The following is a 20,867-nucleotide window of genomic DNA, read 5'->3' as shown; positions in this document are numbered from 1 at the left end:
GATATCCCTCCCCCCCGCCAATGTGATTTCATATCACTGGGAGGAGAAACACTTCTTGTAAAGCTGCTCTTTTAACTGCTGTTATCCCTTTGCGATATTTCATTTACGCTCCTCCCCCAATACAATTTTTAAAAATATGTTTGCCCTTTCTCAATGGTTCTTCAAGTTGGTGCATTTCAAAATGCATTTACACAGAAAGCCCATGAACTGTCCGTGCTTTTTGTTAAAATTAATCAGTCATAATTCGTATTTTGCGAGATGGACTTGACCCAGAAGGAGCCAAAGTTTCAGGTCCATGCCCAAGGTGCAGCCTCTTGTTAGACACTGCTACTAACAGCTGGCACTGCACTGCCAAGTGTACTAATTTCCAGTGTTTAAAGGGAAAACACCGCATTTTTAACATCACTAAGCCAATTATACCTTTTAACTCGCACTAGTGGTTTACTGTGCATTTTGAAGTGCCAGTTTGTATTTTAGAGAAGCATCCAAGAGAACACAGCACCCTGAGGCTAAGCATCTGCCTGCTGGAGGAGGGAGACAGATGTTACACCTGCCAACAGAGCTGCCTCTTACACTACTGCAGAGCTGTCCCAAGATCTTAGGGGTTACCTCTGAAGGGAAACAGACTTTCTAACTTTTGGTGAACCAGCCCTAAAGAGGAAGGGAAAAGTTCTTGTTCTGTAAACAATAAATGCACTCTTTCATCCCTAAAACACAGGCAAGGGCCCAACATTTAGTGCAGCTGAAGCTCATTTGGTGACACTACTACAGGCATGAACAGTCAGGAAATTTGATGTGAAACACCTCCCGTGTGCTTGTTTCCCCCGGTTTCTGGGGAAGAGTTACCCAAAAAGCTGTCAGGACTGATGGTCTAGAATGCAAACTGGGTCAGCCACTCAGGCCACCTACTTCAGCCAACACCGCATTTATTTCAGCTCTAGCAGTGTTAATTGGATTAGTCATTCCTCTGACATACTGCAGCCAAGAGAAGTTAGAGGATTTTTTTTTTTTTTACACTTTTTTTTCTTTATATTTTTTTGGTCACATTTTCTTCTTCTGAAATAAAATTACACATTTAAAAATAGGCATCTTACTACTCAAAAAAGCAGGATGCCTGTCTTTCACTGCCATCCCTAATAATCTTACAATCAAAGATTTTAAGATATTCATAAGAGCTTAAAACCAAGCTCCCAGAGATGAGGGCACAGATATTTATATATCATGCTTAATTTGGAACAGTATCTCCTATACAATCATAAGAAAAAAATTCCACAGGGTTTTAAAAACAGTTGCAATATTAGCACTGAAAAGGCGGTGGGAGGGAAGGGTGGGTGTGTGAGATGAGCTTTTGGAACAGATGGAGAAGTAGCAGGACTTAAAGGACAGGTGCTGTGGATGAAGTTCTCTCACAGATCATGACAAGATTACACTAAGGCACACAGGCCTTAGCAGTAAATGTAGAAAGTGTAAGGAGTTAAGTTAACACCTACCAGAGGTAGGACAAGTAATATCCATAGCAGATTTCAAACAGTGTGACTTCAGTCTTGACACTGATTTAATAGTTTGGAAATTAATCTGAAATCCCACTTCCATTTACTTCATTTTAAACCTAGCAGCACCACCCTGCATGCATTTAAAAAAAAACACCAACACCTCCAGAGCAACAGAAGCAAGCCAAAAGTTTATTTTCAAATTGAATTTCTTCCATATTGTGCTGAACACTTCACCTCTTCACCAGTGAAATAGAAAATTAGTTGTGATGGGAAATAAAAGGATAATTCATTTCAGGGGTGGGGGACACAAAGCACCTTGTAAAGAAGGGGGGTGGAGGCCTGAGAACCTCCATGGAAAGAAACAGGATGCAGTGGGCATAAGGACCAATGAAAAGAACAAAATATTCAGTGGCAAAGGCTGCACTAAGAGTCATCTTTGCTGAGGAAAACAGGACACACAGGGTCTATGCAAGGGTCAGTAAAAGCAATACTGGAAACAGCTGAAGGTTGTTTACAAACAGTACTTTTCATTTTACAATTTCAAAGCAGTGTTCAGGCCTTTATTTTCAAATGAGGAGTGACCTTGCTATCAGAGTAAGACATCCACTTCTGAGAGGAGCTGCTCTGCACTCCAGAAAGATATAGGCCTTCGGAGGCACCACACGTGGCACCTACAACTAACAGCTGTATCAACCAAGATTTTCACCAGATTTCTTATTTTCAATATTTATACCTAATCAGAGAAAGACTTCAGCTATAGGCAGCCACAGATCTAATCAGGGGCACAGAAAAGATAACATTGAGCTGCCATGCTTTCTTCCCAGCTGCCGTTGGAAAGCCAAATGTCAAGGAAGACCATCAAATGAGCAAGCAGTCATCTTTAAAGGATCATGACAGAAAATTAATGGACTAATGCATCTCTTACTCTTAACAGTATGGCCATCAATACTTAAAACTGGTGTTAAACCTTTCACATATTGTCAGGTCAAGAGGAAAAGTAGCAAAATGCTCTTTCAACCACTGCATCCAAATAAAGGGATGCGAGGCAGCACTGTAAGTCACATTGCCTGTTGCTAGGGTATGGGATTAAATGCATTTTGTACACTGCATTTGGAGAATTTTAAGTTTTACAACATGCTGAATTCAACAGCCATACCACATGGGCCAGGCCCTCTTTTAAAAAGGCATGGTTGCAGAAGAACCCCATACTAAGCTACTATCCTGAGACCACAGAGAAGTGTCAACTACTATGCTGCAAATTCAATTTTTTTGGCTCCACGACTGTATAAAACAAGCTGTGCTTTTCTTTGTTCAGGAGACAGAATCAGCTATTAAGAATCAATCCAGAGAGAGGAAACAAAGTCAAAGGACAAAGGTCAAATAAGAAATGTGTGCCCCAAATGGAAATGAGGTTACATTTTGAGAAAATACCAAGTCAGGCAAGGACTCTTAGTATTAAAGGCAGAGCATGTCAATGCTAATTCTGGTATCTCAGCCTTCTCTGTGGTCTAAATGGTCTTTTAAACAATATGATCATAGCCAACATATAGGGATCTTCCCTTGCTTTACTAAAATGTTGTCCAAAAGGTAGCATTAGGCAAGAAAGGATTTGATGTGCAAGGCAAGTTCAATAGCTGAGGGCACAGAGGCCAGAAAATTTAAAGTGGGAGAAGATACAACACCATCAGTTGTTCAGATATGAAAGGGCTCAGAACTTAAAATAAGTGGGAAGAAGTTGGACCTTCTTAATACAACCTTCATTGCCTTGCCCTCCCTGCTACCAGCTATTGCTTCACAAAAACCTAAATGCAGGCAACACTCAAAAATGTGCACGCTGATCAGTGTCTTGATAAGGAATGCAATACCAGACCTCAAAGACTGCTGGATGGCACCCAAACTTAGCAGAACTGTCTGTCTATTTATTGTCTCAATCTCATCTTTGAATATACATAATTCCATCAATTAGGCTGTGCATATTCAACAGATACAAGCCACAACATCAAAACAGAAAGGTCTTGAGAGAACAAAATTTTGATTTGTCAATTATATTCAACTACAAAGACTTACTACATTCAAGCCCCCTGTTTTGAAGTTCTGGGAACAGTTCACAGAATTCTACTGCATTCTCCACATCAATGGGCTTCATGGCTGAAATAACTTGATGGATTTTACAGTGGTTATCTTCAAGGACAACAGGTAAAACTTTTTTCTTCCCCTTCCCTAAACAATGTTCAATTCTTTGCGCTTCCTGTCTGTCTCTGTGTCCACCTGACTATTTCCTCTATCTTAGAAATCGAATACATGCAGGATACACATAAATTGCCTGTGTTCAAGAATCATTTGGACAGTGCTCCAAGATGTATGGTTTAATTTTTAGGCTGCCCTGTGTGAAGTCAGGAGTTGGACTCAATGATCCTTGTGGGTCCCTTCCAACTCAAGGAGTTTCAATGATTTATGTGGGAAGACTATACACACAAAATTGTGCAGCATTAGTCTTGGAAGAGTTCAAATTTCAAACTATCTCATTATTATTGAATTGATAAGTTCTTACAATTAAGTTTTTTCTCATTTGGAATTATGTTCATGAAAATTATGAAATTAATAAATGAAATAACAGCTAGTGTTTCAAAATGTCAAGTACTTCATCTTGCATAGAACTGATGGAAAGGTGGACTAACCATTTACAACTTTTTCCTCATACTTTTAACTGTGTGAGTTTGTTCTTATACTTTTTCTACGTAACAGAATCAGTGACTACCAACCATTCAGTAAACTCAAGAAATAAAACTATATATTTCTATTTTCCCATTATTAATATGCATGCATCTCATTTTATAAGCATCTGTCTCAAAACACACTGCTAATCTGAGACCTACTTTATGATCCAATACTATACCTATTATTTTAGAACACACCACCAGGCAGTAGGGTAGCAAAGACGTTAGTGTATTAGCTACGAAATTACGAAGAGTTTCCCGTTATCCTAAAGTAACATAAAAATAAAGGCACACACCCACCCACATTACTGTCAGTGGATCTTTCCTTTGGCATTATCTGCAGAATAAACGATAGCCACTGCCCTATATTCTTAGGATAGCTTGCACACAAGCTAGGGTAAGATTGCTTTTCGCAACAATCATGCTGTCCATGAATAAGAAGTCACCGAACTTTTCTCCTGAAGCACAGTTACACAGTTATAATTACACATTAAATTGTCTAATCCATCCCACACCAAAGAACAGCAACAAGCCTAAATTGTCCCTTACAATGAGAACATGTAACATCTGCTGCAGTTTGCAAAATCATATGGTGGGGGGAGAAAAAAAAAATGCTAGTTTGGGAATCAGTCAATCAAATGTTCATTTAAATATGGGTTGGGGACAAATGTATGCCTGATGAATATGACACATTTCAAGTATATGCATAATAAAATTATGAAGTCAATCATGTGTTATTGTGTCATTTCACTGGAAACTGCAGAATGAGTTTAATAAATTCTACTTCCTCTGAGAAACAGGCTACCAAATTCCATACAGAGATTATTTTTAAATGAGAACTTAAAAAATAATTAAAAAAAAAATCTGGTGTACATCAGAAAACAGCCCTACCTGGAGCTGTGGGATTATGAATATAGCACAGCTCTGATTCTCAACTAAACAAAAGGTAGCTTCAGAACATTACATTTAACATGTCACACGTGAGCATTTCAAATTCCTGTGAGTACTAATGCTTGCCTAAGGCAGAAGAAGCAGCAGCAGTTTAAAAGGTACTGCTTTCTTCATACAGACTTCCAAATACACTTAGCAAAGTCAACTAAAATTGTATTTAGAAAGCCTAGAAAATAGTACACTAACTTCATTTGAAGTTATAGAAGTTTTCAGATCTGCTTGTTTTCAAATAAATGAAATAGAAAAGTTGAAAAGCATTGATTAAATACAGCAGGCAAACACACAGAATAAATGAATGTTTTGGGGGTTGGTTTTTTTTTTTTTGTTTTGGGAGTTTTGTTTGTTTGTTTTTTAAAGAACTGGTCCAGTATTATCTGCTTTAGGAATTTATAGTCCTCTAAAAAAATCGCAGTCAAAGACCTTAGGAAACATACAACTTTGACAGCAGTTGAGGGTCTCTGCTAGAAGACAGAATGTGAAGTTTCACCTGCACAAGGTTTCTTTTGCTGTTATATCTGAAACAGCTGAGTTGACAACATTTTCTAAAACACCCTAATACAGACTAACAAAAGAGCCAACGAAAAACAGCTTCAGGTATACTATAACTAATCTTTCCATACTGCTAAATGGCTATTATGATATGCACCGCCTTTCTAGCAGGTGAGCTAGAGCCTGTTACAGAGCACTGTAAATAGAGTCCCATCAACAGGACTTCTCTGTACTTGTGCACCACTTTCCTCCCCAACCCCACCAGGCAGCTGTATCTGTAAATCAAGTGAGGAAACTAGGAAAATTCTATAATTACATACCTGCTACTGATAGATTAGAAACAAGCATAAAGAACAAGATTTATTCTTTCAAAAATAATATAAAAGGAATTTGTCGAGAGACCTGTACACTAGATACAGACTTGAAAAGACAGAATAATCAATAAATTGGAAACTATTAAATCAGCACACAAAAAAAAAGGTATGAGGGCATCTCCTGACTTTCAAATTATTTGTTCTTCTGAAGCAGATCACTGAAGAAAACCCTAGGCTCTAAATACCATACAAATAATACAAATCCATAGCCCAGCAAACAAAACCAGAACTATCTGAGATTTCAGCCGATTTCTGACAACAGGAAAAGAGAGTAATCTGTGTTTGTGCAAATGATTCTTTTTTCAAGATATATCAAAGCTGACATGTAGATCAGCTGAGAAGTGTTTGCACTGCAGCAGCTGCTGCTATCTAATTGTCAGTCAGGCAACTAACAATGTTTTCTATAACAAGAAATTAAAACCAACTCAAAGGAACTTTCCATAGAGACTACAACAGATGTTTATTTTCTGTTTTTAGCACTGTATCTACCAAAAATATTTCGAGATTAATTGGTTCTGCAGTTCCATACAAAAAAAGATATACTTAAATATCAATTCTGTTGCCTTAAAACATATGGGGAAAGTACATGGCATGGGCTGTGCATCAACCAACACCACACAACTGGCTCTTCAGGAGTTGTACCAAGGATCTATGAGTCTTCTACAAACACAAAGAGTCCACTTTCAAACTGCAAAAGGCAATTAAAGTAATGCAAATTAAAGAACACTTCTGCAAACCTAGAATCAACCTGTACTACAAACAGATCTTTTTCAACACTAAAGGATTTTTCCAGTCCCCCTAGTCCAGAAGATAGTCTTGTTACTGGCCCCTTGAACTAGCAATTTTTAGAACTGCGTGCTAAAGTCAAAACTTGATGTCTTGCAATGTTCCTGGAAACCCTATGTAGTTTAGGGGAAAGTGAGCAACAATTTGCAGTGCTACAGATGCTGCATTTTTGACTCCACCTTTCATTTTAGTCTAAAAACTTCGCTACTGCGAGTATAAAGAGTTTTGAACTACTTGCATTTGTAGTCTGGACCAAGTGTTTATACTATGAATCAGCCTAAGGACCCTACAGCAGTACTGTAGCTTCAACAAGCCTTCAAAGAGGACAAAGTACAGGGAAGTAAGAGCCAAAATTAGCTCTCGTACTAGAGCATCAAAAACACACAGTGACTTTTTCTAGGTCACTTTCTTATAGCATAGCTAGTACTTCTCAAAACCCATGAAAAGAAAATAACACTGGCAACATCTCAAGAAGCAGTTTTCTCCATCTTAAGGCTACAAAGAGCTTACAGAGACTTTCTACCTGCAGTTCATTATACACTTAATACAATTCTTTTCCCTGTTCAGAAAAGAGAACATGTTTGGGCCAAGCTAAATGAGAAGCATGGAAGGACCTCAAACTCCAAAAGTAAATTTTTAATCAAGACTATTATTGTTACAATTAGCTCCTTAGTTGTAATGTTTGCTGCAAGAGCCTATCAATCCATTCAGGGCAGCCTGAACTGGCCCGAATGCACATTTATTTTCCTCTAACATCACAACCCGCACAATCAGGATGAATCCTCTTACACACATTGCAAGCATCCATTCAGTGAAAGATTACCATAATATTAAGGCCATCTGAAGTACAGAAATGAACAGCACTGAATGCTTTATTGTGCAGCCATTTGGTTATGCACAAGAGGGAACAACCCAGCCAAGACATCTGGCACAAGTTACCATCACTACAAATTTTTTGCACAATTTTAAGAACTCTGGTCAGCACCTGCATGTCGACGTGGAAGTTGCAATGAGCTTCCAGGGCCTACTCTCAAGGAAAGCCAGTCTGGCAAGACTGAAGAACCAAAATACCAATCTGCTTTGGCACAAAATTAAGCGGGCACAGAATACTCCACCTTCCTTATAAAGCTCAATATTACAAGGCTAAACATCCAGATAATTTTTTTTTTTTTAAAATGGAAAGGGCCCATTTAAAACAATATTCCTCCCTCTATTCATAAACCTATTATGACAGTCAAGAGATACCACTCTACCATTGTAGCTGGCTATTCCCTTTTCCTGTCCTGTCTCAGAGAAGCTGAAAGCATGAATTAAGTCATATTTACAGCTGTCCCGATTCACCTACCTGATATAGGGATCCCTCCCAGACCTGTGCTGTGTTGTGGTGGGAGATTCAAGTCCAAGAAATTACTATTTGAGGTGGGATTTGCTGTGTGGTTCAAGTGCATGATGCTATTGCGTGGGAAGGCCATCCAAGGATAGCGAGCTGCTTGGCCTGGAAAACTGAAGGAGTTGTAAACTGCTCGATGCTGTTGAAACTGTGGGAACCTCTGTGGCATGACTGGAAAGGTGCTACTGAGAGAGTTGGCATTTGTGGGTGCAGCAGGATGCAGGAATCCAGAGCCTGGCCCTTTGGCAGTTGTAGTGTGTGGGGTAGGGTTCTGAAGAGATGTAGGCGAGAGGGAAGGTTGGTCTTGGACTGACAGTTCCTTCTCAATCAGGTCTGCTAAGGCTTTGCGGGTGATGTCAAAGGGGTCAAACCCTAAGTCGTCCTCTTGCTGTTTGGAGGAACCAAACCCAAAAGCCGCTTGCCAGTCTGTGGAGGAGGATACTGGTATAGTTTCTGTCAGAGAGGAGAGGAATGGGATTTAGAACAAGAATTAGTAAGTATCCATAAAAAAATTTCAGCCTCAGTGTATTTGAATCTACGTTGCCAGTTATCTTTCATAAAATACTTCTTTACACATTCCCCAAAGACACCTTATTCATCAGCTTAGAATGCCATTTTCAGATCAAACTGTCATAGATTTCTACTTAAGATGCAGTGGTAGAACTAGCAAATAGTATTTTTACTGCAGAATTATTCTGTTCCCAAACTACAGAAAAGCCTTGTCAAGTAAGTATTTTCAGTAATAGCACCAAGTAGAGACCAATAAACACTTGCTTAGAACCTTCTATACACCCATATTACTTGATAGAAGTGTGACCCAGCAGAGTTTAAATAAGGTTGTTATTCAGTTCAGTATTTTGCTTTCAGTATTAATGCTGTGCTGTGAAAGAAAGGTGAGGAGGAGAAGTTCCCTCTCAAAGGGGGAACCTCTGAGTAGTGGTTAAAAAAAACAACCAAAACACCCCACCCCCCCACCTCATCTACCATTATGAAGAAAAAACAAGCCTAATTCTTGAGTAGACACCTTGATAAAACAAAAGGAAATAAGGAACTGCATTACAAGATACTGTTAAATTTTTTGAGGCAGTGTTGCAAAAAAGGGTTATCAGAATTTCCCTGCATTTTCAATTACTATTTCATTATACCACTAAAGTTTTTTATGCAGGTTCAGTGAATGCTGGGTCTAGTTTCACAGTATTTCTCCTCAAAACTGTGGTAATGCAAGCTGATGAGTACAAGGTAGCATCACTCACATTAACTCCCTCTGCTGGTAGGGAACCCGATCTGCTGCTTTAAGTAGTTAAAATTAAGCTCAGTATCCTCTCTTATGAAAGAAATCTATGCTTCTATTTTCACTCTAAAATTCATGATGATAGATGAAAAGAGTTGCTAGACAGACAAAAACTTGTCCTTTGTACTCCTATTTAAATAGCAACCATGTATTTTATATTAATTATGAAACAAACAAGATCTCTACTACCAGGAAATTGTCTCTCACTGCTACTTAATCCTCACAAAATTGGTGCATATAGTACCTTAGCAGCACATAATTTCCTTGGTAATAAATATTGTTTACAAACAGGATTATGACATCCAGAAGTCAGATAAACATCAAAAGAAGACTAATCACTAAGTAAACCAACTGTGTCCTTGAAGTATCGTTTACATTCTATTTATTACTGATATTGTTTAATTTTCCTAACTCCCTCAAATTTATAATTTGTGAGCTTTTAAATACTGTTAACCGTTCCCAAGACTATACAAACACACCTAAAAGGATGTTTCATTCATATAAAGTAGTATTTCCTACAAAAGTATCTGGAAAATACAGGTATCTTTCAGTTGATACCATTAACCATATTTTTATCTTTTCTCAATGTATACAATCTCACTTCAGAAAGAGAACAATTAGGCACCTTTAGATAACTATGCAGGATACTAAATAAAATTCTGAATTCCACTGCACAGCTTCTGATGTTAGAATTATAGATTATAACAAATTATTATACCAACAAATACTGACACCATGTATTTTCCCCACTCTCAATAAAGACCTGTAACATTAAATATTAAGAATACATGTCACATCCTATTATTTAGACAGGCACATGGCTAAGAAAAACTAAAATAAGCACTCTGATAATTTACTGATGCAGCTGGAAAACTTTGTAAAGTTTCTTTTAGAAGAAACCCTTACATCAGTCCAATTTATTTGTAGTTAAGTGGCAAATTTTAATCATTTGTGAAGGGAAAAAAAACAGTATGAAGCAAGTCCTAGAGTTTTTGGTTCTACACAGTTTTAGACATCAGCTGCAAAAGCAAGCAATACCCAGCCACATAACCTGTGTACATACCTGATGTGAAGAGGCTCTGTGGTTCTGGTGCTGTGGGCCAGTCATTTGAAGTCTGTGGAGAGCTTGGGAATGGAGGAAGCCCACTAGGGATGGGGTTAGGGTGCCGAAAGTTGTCAGAGAAGAGCGACTGTGATTCTGTTACAGCCCCTTCAAAAGGAGACCGTGCACTGTGATTAGATGAACTGATGGGTATGACCGGATTGGGTTTTGTTAAACCAGGCGGTGGTGAAGGTGTGTCACTGTTTGTTATCTACAGGCAAGACAGGGAGAGAAACAATTAGGACATGAGTGTTTATATATATAAAATATTCTTCACTAATTCAGTTGAAAAATTTCCTCAAAACTTTTGGCTGCAATTAGGTTAGTTAATCTATAGCTCAGTCCAAGATCAAATATAAAAACCAACTTAGCAGTAGCATTTTTTAGTTTTGTTTAAAATTATGATACGCTTCAGAAAGTACTTGCTTCTCCAACTAGAAGTTGCGCCAAGCCCTCAAATTCAATTCTTACTTTCACAGTGTTTTTCTTTATGTCTTACCTGCTGGGAGCTGTCACCATTTCCTATACTGAGGGAATCTGAAGGTTTGTCGATAGGGCTGCAAAAGTGGGAGGTGAAAAGAGACAGTAAGACACTCAAGTATTTAATGTGGAAATCAACATTTGCTTTTGTAGGGTAGAAAAGCCTTGAAATAAAGACAAAGCAAAATTAATTAGGAGGAATTAAGAAGAAAAAGTCCACTTATTATTTATGAGACTGTTTTTTTTTAATCACAGGCATTCCAAACATTTGCCATGTACTGTAATACTTCTTCCCACCACTCTCCACTCTGCTTGTTGACTGCCCTGTTAAGGAACAAAAGGAAAGCTTTAAACATGTTCATAGTAACTACGCCATTCAAAAAACAGGACTCTTGTACTACGGCAGTATTCCGTAGTAGTCAGTTCCATCTATGCTACTACTGGAGAGAAACCTGGGAGCAGATTTGTTTTCCAAATACCTAAATTGTCAGTTCCCATACAAGTCCTAAATAAATCTGGGGAGAGATGAAAGATTAAATTAACTATTTAGTCCTGGCGACAAGTTAAAGTTTGAAGACTGGTGGGAAGCTAACTAGCAGCAATTAGTTCCAAGGTAAGAAAACTGAGTTTTGAGATGACAGAAGGGGGAAAACGCAGGAAAAGACATAGCATAAAAAATTGCCAACAAATGCAAACAGAATAAAACATAAGATACAGCCGAAAACCACCTCAGAAAGCTATTCACTGGGAATTAACATAACTCAGCTGAATGGCACATCTCAGGATTCAAGATTCTGAGAGGCATCTGTGAGTTGCCTTAATTATGCTAAATACCACACTAATGAAACAGTATTAGTTCAAGTTCAGATTAAAATCTCAGCTTTACAACTTCAAGGTACTTTCATTTTTATCTACCCATAAGAGAAGATGCACAAGCATCAGGCTGCCCAGCTCAAAACACCAGTCCTACAAAAAAGGACCAGAAGTAAGAACAAGAATTTCAGTTCCATTAAGAGGCCAGAATGTGATACAATGATGTTTTAGCACAAGACAAATATGTATACAGTAATTATTTTAACTGGCTGCAGACTTCTGATTCTAGCTACACCTTGTTTTCAAACACCCCTTGCTGCTGCAAAATTTAAATATTGCATCGAGCCACATATCAAGGTCAAAAATTCCTAAGATTGCTTCCCCCCATATTTGTTCTTCTCATCCCAGAATAACTAGAGTCAAAACCAAGGAGAATTAATTCTTCTCCATTCTAAAGAAACTGTGGAATAGTAATCCATCAATAAAAACAATTTTTGTGCAAAAGAACACTGATCGAGTCGGTATCTCAAAAAGATAACTGAAGCTGAATTATTTATGAAAAGAAAAATATAAAAGAAAAATCAGAGGAATATACTTGCAAGCAAGCATTACTCCAGTGAAGATTTACAAATACTTCCTACTCAGTGGTCAAACAGCATGAACAAAGTTCTTCCATTTGGAAGAAACTGCCTTGGGTTAGTAATTTCTGAACACCTATAGCACAAAAGTTTGCTCTTTGTGAATGATGTTTTACACAATCATTCTCATTGTAGAGCTGATACTCCAGCCAAATTCTTTTCCCAAAGCTGCTGACAGAAAGTAACAATGCTGCAATTTAAAAAGATATGCGCAAGACAACTTATTTTAACAACAATTTAAATGCTGAAAATGTTTATTATACTTGAACCTGCCTAAGGAGCCTTTCTTTAATTGTAAGACAGGCTTCCAGCCCTCAGCAATGAACAAGATTAATTATCTATTGGCTACAATATTTTTACCTACATTTAGTACATTCTTTTCAGAAAACATAAGAAGGAAGCTGCATGTCACTACTGAGATGCAACCACAGGATCTCTGATCACACTCAACAGGACTCCTATTAGGCCTAACAAGAAGGTACCACTTTCAACAGCACTCACAACATTAATGCATCGGTTCAATATTGATTTAAAATGAAGATCAGCTACCTAATCAGCAACACCAGTTCTTGAAATATTAGGGTTTACCTTGTTATTTTCTCATCCAACCTCTGAAATGAGACCAATCGCTATTACCTAAAAAACCGATACTACCATAAAAACCAAAACAGCCTGACTACAGACTACCTTCGGAAATGCACACGATGCTTATGATGGAGGAGAACACCAGTTTGATTCAAGGAGGGCACCAAAAGAGGAAAAAATGTTGGTTAGAATAAGGGAGTTATTGCAAGCAGATGAATTATTTCCTCTGCACAAAGAAGCCTCACTCAGTTGAATCTGCTACCCTGTTGTTCCTGTTACTGAGTGATAATCAGGGAACCCTTACCTCTGCAGTTGTATTTCTGGAACACACCACTGTAAATAGATGACAGATATTCAGCCCTAACATTTAGCTTCCTTCTGTTAAAGCTTTTACAAGTGACAAGCCTCCTGATGTATAGCAACTAGTGTGTTACTTTTGTGGAAGCTTCTGTATAGAAATGAAGGGCTCAGCTGTGGCTGGGACCATGCAGCTATATAAGCTGTTGATCCCCCAGTTATTCAGTTCCCCTCAGCCCCTACCTGTACCATCACTTACTAACCTCACGTTAGGGTTCTCCTGCACAATCTGCCAATCAGTCTTTTTGATGTGGGCTAGGCTAAACCCAGCTTTTTGTGACCTGATCAGGATTTGAATCCAGCTCTCCAACCAGAGAGAGAGACCGGAGAATCATTCCCTCCACATCAATCAGTGAGAGAGAAAGCAAGCTATCTGAAGTATAAAAGGCAGCACAATTACCCGAAATCTGAGTCTGCACCATCTGGAGTCATGTGTTCTGGGTCTGTGCCATTTTCTAATATAGGAGGCGTTTTCCTGTGTTCCATTGTTAAACCGTTGGCTGATTTACTTGAACTCTGTAATGATGGCCAGGCATCTTTGTTATTACTGTTGGGTCTGGAAAAAGGCAAGAGTAAAAAAAAAAAAAAAAAAAAAAAAAAGAAGAAGAAGAGTTCAAGTTATGAAGAAAGTGTTTTTAAAAATTGTAAGCACTGGGGAAATGAATCCTTGTGCCAGACAATCCATAAGAATAGATTTATCTGGATATTATTTCTCAGATTTAAAATGGTGATGACTTAAAAAAAGAATTAGTGGGGTAGGGAGGAGAGAAAGAAAAATGCAGGGAATTCTGTTTTCTTCACTGAATAGATAGCAGCTCTGCCAATGCTGAAGTCCAAACTTGTCCATTTGCAGGAGAGGGAAAAATAAAACAAAAAATCCATTGACAGCTTCAAGTATTCAGACCTACACACACCTCATTTAGAATTATTTGCTTTATCTTGTAAGTATTTGTAAGTTCTGTAAATCATGAACTAAATCACTTTTTTTTTTTAAAAAAAAAAAAAAAGCTTTATATTCCAGGCCCTATCAAGACTGGCCCCAAAACATGAAGTTTGTGTTTTATGCCTACATGAGAGCCCACAGCTTTACTAACAGACCATGAGACCCGTCAGACCAACACACTGTTCATTCAAGTTACTGCTCCCTTCATTTCTAGTTTAAAGCTGTAATTACTTCCCTTTTATAAAGTAACGTTAAATTTCATTTCAGAGTGCAAATTAGATCTGAAAGAAGTTCAAGAGAGGACTTAAAGCCCAAGTTTTTGCTGAAAATAGCTACTGTTTATATAAATTGAAGTGAGCTGGAGTATCATCTATAACAATACATTCAGATACAGTGTCATCTGCTAACCCTAAAATCTTACTATAAAGGATTTGCCTTTGAGTTCTCCAATTCTTTTATATTAACTTTAGCTTTTCATTTACTTCAGTTAGGATGCTGTTTTTAGTGTCCAAGTGCTGTCTTCATAAGGAACAAGCTTTCAAAAAAATTTTTTTTAAGTATGCATGTTCTCCCTGATGCCCCCCTTCATTAATATGTTCTTATTACATGGTCCAACATTTACTCTACATCTCTAGGTCAAGTTAGTAAATTCACAGTCAGAATCTGGAAATTCCTATAGCTGCTTATAACCACACAAGTGTTTCCTACTCCTAATCAGATAAATCTGGTGTTACTAGCTACCCTCAAATCTCAGTATTTAAGATTTGCTATTCTACCTCCATCTTTTCTCATATACCTACACAATATGTACACACAAGACCCTTGACCTGATTTACAGATCTCATCTTTGCTTTGTAGACATTAGAAATAAGAGATAGCAAGTTGATCAGATATTGAACATCAAGGAATGAAGACACGTTATCATCAGCGCAATGTCAGTCATTCAATATTCTCACCCTTAAAAATGAGCTGTAATCTAGATGTAACAAGACTTTCAATCCATTAACAGGTCTATTTTAAATATCAAAATATACGTCCATTGCAGTGCAAAGCCATCTCTACACTAAAAATAATTTCAAAAGGTGACAGTTAAAAGTCAATTGTGCATCCAAGGAGAAAGGTAAAGAGAAAGAAACTTTTATGTTTTGTGGTGTGTTTTTCTGTGGTTTTTTTTGTTTTGGTTAAGTGTAAAGCTGCATGCTTCTAAAGGGCTGTTCTCTAAAAGACCAGCAAGTGCTTAACAAGTGTTTCCACTTGTAGCATAAGAAAGGATTCATTTCAGTTCTTTAGGAAAAGGTCAGCAGGGGCAGGGGAAGCGAGCTTGATCTGTTTTAAATGCGGAATATACCTCTATTCTTAAGAGAATGCAGTCACCATGACTATCAAGTGACATACCAAGAGATGAGTACCCATATACAAAGTGGCACTGGGGGATTTTAACATTTGCCTTCAGCAGTAAGAAAAAGTCTGTGAGTAGGGCCTTTCAAATTAGAACACAACTGTGAAAAAGTATTTATGCATAGTTTAAGAAACTGTTTTCTACTATTGGATATTTATAATTAAACATCTATTCTTTAGAATTCAACTTCTGTTCAATTCCAGAGTGAAACAGAAATCCTGCACCCCAGAAACACAAGAACAGCCACAAAACTGTCAGAGCCTCTGACAAACTGCCAGAAATATTAATATCATATCAATGAATCAGACAAAAACGAGAACCCAATTGGGTAGAAAGCTGTGAAGGAGAACAACACACATTCACCAGCTCACAAGCTACATTTTGTACTGATGAGATGGGACTTGAAGAAACATTTCAAAATCCCAGCTGCAAGAAATTCACTTTGCAACCCAAAAGGCAGTGCCTAGGCATTATCAAAGAACATAGTCTATGTTGTGATGATGTTGTTCAGCTGACAAGAGAAATTAACTCCAGACCACTTGCTGCCTTTAGAGTAACATGCCATTTTTTCCACAAGTGCCAAAATGTTAGCACCGCAGACTCGCAAAGCTCCAACTCATAATTGCTTTCTGAAGGCTTAAAAGTTTGCTGCAGTTTCAGATAGAGCATTTTTTCCTCACTGGTATCATTTGTTTTGCTGGGATCTAATTAGGTTTCAAGTTAAGATTAGTTCAGACTTTGAACATAAAATAATCAATACCCAAATGCAGAAAGTGGTCTATTTGCTTTACTTGCTGCACTCTACCTTCCAAGTCAATATTGAACCGGTGCCCAAGAAATAAGAAGTGGCACAGTCCTTAAGAAAAGATCCAACTGGAGGTCCTAACCACTTGCAGTCAAAGAGCATATGACACTTCCTCCAGAAGTTAAAGAAAATAATCCCAGTATACCAGCTGGGATACCAGTTCTCAGAATTATATTCTGCTTATTCAAGCTCCATTGGCAGTATTTTAGATATATTACCCACTTTCTTGCTTAAACTGTTGTGCAGTGATGCTGCCAGTGGCATATTATTGTCTGAAAAATTCAAGAGTGGATAAACTGGCACACAACACAAACCCTGATTACAAGACCAAGGTGCACATGAAGTGCAATCTAACTTTTGCATTCCACTCTGCCCATCTCCTTATGAAAATCCTATAAAAAGGAGTGGAGGAAATTAACGGGTTTTATTTCTTTATCTTAAATATGACATTTGAGTGGATAATTCACATAAGGACTGATGACCGTAGGCTTTCATTTCTCTTTGCATGACTATGTACTCATATGGACAGATTATTTTCATAACTTACTGAACAAACTACTTCAACAGAGTATTATTTTAAGCAGTAATAAGTGATATCTGCAATGACAACACAAGGAAAGATATATCACTTCAGTTTACTTGATGAAAGCAAGAAATCTTTTACTCACATCTTGTGAATTCTCACTCACACAAAAGAAACTGATTTTACTTTCAATTTCCAAGGTCCTTACACCTAATGTAAGGACTGCACTATAAATCATAATGTAAAAAACACAATAAAAACCACATATCAAGACTATAAGGTGTCCCAGATGTGAGAGTACAGACTGCATTGATCATAACACCACACCAAGAAAGCTGACATCTGGTCTTTCATAAATATTATGTATTCATGCAAATATAAAATACAAAGTCTTTCAGAATAAGAATACCTCGTTCTGAACTCATGATCCAAATGCACACAACAGAAAAACATTTCCTTACTAAGACTCCCACTCACTTTGTATTAGAACAAAGTGGTGCATATATGTCCACACAGATAGAGTTTATCACGTAATAGCCATGAAAAAGAGCAGGCAACTTGGGGGGTGCAATAGGAGTAAGAAAAGTTTTCTTCAGGAAAAAACAGAAAGAAAGCATAGCCAGGTAGTCCAGCATTAGTACTTGTGCATCATACCTCTGCAGTGCTGTCACTTTGTTCTTGTTCTTGTCAACTGTACCCGTAGATAATTGGAGAAAGTTGGGGTTTAGTTTGTATAATTCTTGCAGTAGTTTCTGTTCATATTCCTGGTGCTTTCCCGCCTAAGGAAAGAGAAACTCACGATGAATGAATACTGGTTTAATAGATATTTTTATAGATAGATATATATAGATTTATATAAAAAAATTATTTATTAATGTACATATGTATGTCCCAAAGCTTAGTAATTGAGGTTTAACAACTTAACAGGTCACTCCTGACAAACTCAAACCAGTGCTTTACAATCTCAGCATAGACATGATCTCAATGAATCTAAAGCTTGCCTAGAAATCCCTTGGATGTATTCACCAATTTGTAATTGCTTTGGAGACTTCTAAAGCAGAAAAATAGTTACAGCCTTATTAGAACTTGCTCTTCAGTTTTAATCAAGAGCTTCACAATATACCTTCTAAATCACGAACAGCTAAATCTCCAAGGCTGTCTGCATTTGATATATCAACCATACTAAGCTTTTCAGAAGACGGGAAGGAGTAAAGAGTGTCTCTCTTAAACCATAAGTTCCAAAATGGAAGTCATTTTATATTGGCTTAACAAAAACAGCTGAGATGGTTTGAGTGTTAACTATCACATAACAAGGGGTATATTCTGAGCAATAACTGATAAATCATTCTTTTTAATAACAGAAAAATTGAAATATTCTTTTGACTAATTGAACTGGTTAACTGAGAACAGTTTCTTGCTTTCAGAAATTGAGGAGGCCCAATCCAACTCCAGAATATTGAAATGAAGAGAGCATTTTTCAGTCTAGCTCATTATAACATTCTGTAGCTAAATATTTAAAACAAAACCAGCAAGATCCACCCCCCCCAACATTTAAAGAGATATCTGAAACAAATTCAAGATGAGCATTCACATTTTTTGTGTGTTGTTATACCACTCTAACCTAAGAATTACTATTTGCAAGTTAAGTATTGTAATGAGTAGACTCAAGATGCAAAATAGAGCAGTGAATTTGAAGTTGCCAATAGCTTTTATCTAGAGTTTCCAGGTACTAAAAGATGTCCTTTAAGCAAAGGAAACAAGTGTGAAGATTTTAGTCAGGCCTTCTGAATCTTAAGTCTGGAACTTAGATAATGTTATTATCCATCACATCTTCAGTATCAATTTAAAAGGTCTCACACTACTTGTACACCTAAAAATTAACATTTGTACATTACTTAATTCATCCCCTTTATAAATATTTTGTTGGAACAGGAATGGAATTGATGCACAGGCAATATGGACATCCTCCTAGAAAAATATCAGAATCTAAAAGAAAACTATTACTTGCTTTAAAAAAAATTAAGTAGCAATATTTGACAAAATTCAAAAAACAGTACTGCTGAGAAATTAAATTCCCTTATGGGCTCCTTTAGGAGGGCAACTGCATATTCCATTTGAATATTCCAAGTCAGTCAAACGCTATAAATATCTCCAGTTTTTTGCTACTTAATTCTCCAGTTCTCCATAACTGGTTGGTTCCTGAATGTGTCTTTCTCTATGTAATCAACCTACACAACCCTCAAAAAAAGGACACTAAAACATGTGGTGTATGCATCATCCTACCCAACTTTGTCAGTGTCTACACCCCAGCTACTACCTACAGTAGAAAAAAGTGTGGTTCTAGAGTGTGGTTCACCCAAATGCAAATTTTATGATATACACTGCACCCTGGAAATGCTTCTTTCACCATCTGCTATGGATAGAATATAAGCAACTAGCTCAGATGCACAGATCTGCACTGCAAACATTAAGCAGCCGAGTAAGAAGAAACCTCCCTGGATAGCTCATCGTGCTTAAGACTTCAGTAGCAAAAGACTGAATGTCATGGCCAGGAACATCAGGCCAGTCCTAAGCTCACTTATGTGTCACATAAATGTAAGAAAGAAACAAGATTAAAATCCTATACAGAAGCTGGCAGTAATCATGCTTTATTTTATAAAAAGCAATCCAGAGGCCAAACTTAGCATCTCCAGCCTACCTTACCTAAATTCCCAACTTCACTTTCAGTGATTTCCTGGAGTTCTACCAGTTCTTTTCAGTTTGTCACAATGTTTAGCTCTATCAACAATTATTGAACTTAGAACGCAAGTTCATCCATTGACAATTTTTTTTTTTTTTTTTTTTAAACAGAGAATCAAGGTCTGTGACAATGAACATTCAATCTCATTGAATGGACCTGTAAATTTATTGACACTAACGCAAACCCCAGAAAGCTGGTACACTGAACGCATAATGCACTTTTCAATAGTTGTGTAATTTCCATTATTTCCAAGAAAACAATATGAAATCAAGAAGAAAGTTTAAGAAATGTAACAAGGAACAAGAAAGGAAGATTCATTTAAGTCACCAAGATCAAGTATAATCCACTCATGGAATTTTATGATAGTGTCAATAAGCATAAATAAAGAAGATCTACAAAGTTTACATAAAAGCCTTTGATAAGGTTTCACACCAGAAGTTATTTACGAAGCTGCCCTGGGATAGAGGAAAGGTTCTTGTGTGGATTGAAGCTGATTCAAAGACAGAAAAGCAAAGGTAAGACTTCCTGGTCACTCTTTTAGGGTGCAGAAGCAAGTGATGAGGACTGATGACTGGCATCAGTTTTATGCACCACCATCAGTATGCATGAGAAAGGAGTGAAGAGCACGTTCTTTGCTGACAATACCAAGCTCTTTGGGTAGTAAGCTGCCATGCTGATAATGAGGAACTCCAAAAGAACCCCAGAGAACTCTGTAAATAGGCAAAAAGGTGGCAAATAAGCTTCACCAGAAACATGTCAGGTAACACACCAAGGAAAGAGTAGCCTAAGCCATACTAATGCTCTATTGATCTCTGAACTAGCCATTACAGCTCAGAAAAGAGATACTGAGGTTACTGCCAACAGATCTTTGAAACTGTTAGTTGATTATGCACTGGCAACCAAACACAAAAAAATGTGCTGGGCATCATTAGGAAGGGCACTTCAAAAAAAAACCACCCAAAACAAAAAAAAAAAAAAAACCCAACCCCAA

At 37.5% G+C, this 20,867-nt stretch overlaps 1 protein-coding gene across 9 annotated transcripts in view; it reads right to left on the bottom strand.

Annotated features, from left to right (window-relative positions):
* Nucleotides 1–20,867, bottom strand: part of CNOT4 (CCR4-NOT transcription complex subunit 4) — a 45,761-nt gene that overhangs the window by 10,878 nt on the left and 14,016 nt on the right. For 5 of the 9 annotated variants that reach the window (XM_075706142.1, XM_075706167.1, XM_075706160.1 and 2 more), the window contains 4 exons: nucleotides 17,791–17,915; nucleotides 11,093–11,150; nucleotides 10,555–10,804; nucleotides 8,156–8,653 (listed from right to left, as the gene is read on the bottom strand). In XM_075706142.1, coding sequence (XP_075562257.1) covers nucleotides 8,156–8,653; nucleotides 10,555–10,804; nucleotides 11,093–11,150; nucleotides 17,791–17,915 — 931 coding nt within the window. Of the gene's footprint in view, nucleotides 1–8,155; nucleotides 8,654–10,554; nucleotides 10,805–11,092; nucleotides 11,154–13,866; nucleotides 14,023–17,784; nucleotides 17,916–20,867 lie in introns of all 9 variants that reach the window. The other 4 variants (XM_075706147.1, XM_075706177.1, XM_075706184.1 and 1 more) reach the window with 2 other exon arrangements.

The sequence above is a fragment of the Pelecanus crispus genome, chromosome 1, assembly GCF_030463565.1.
Source record: "Pelecanus crispus isolate bPelCri1 chromosome 1, bPelCri1.pri, whole genome shotgun sequence".
Lineage (NCBI taxonomy): Eukaryota > Metazoa > Chordata > Aves > Pelecaniformes > Pelecanidae > Pelecanus > Pelecanus crispus.
Note: the sequence above shows the minus strand (reverse complement) of the source record. Positions and strands in the feature narration are given on the sequence as shown.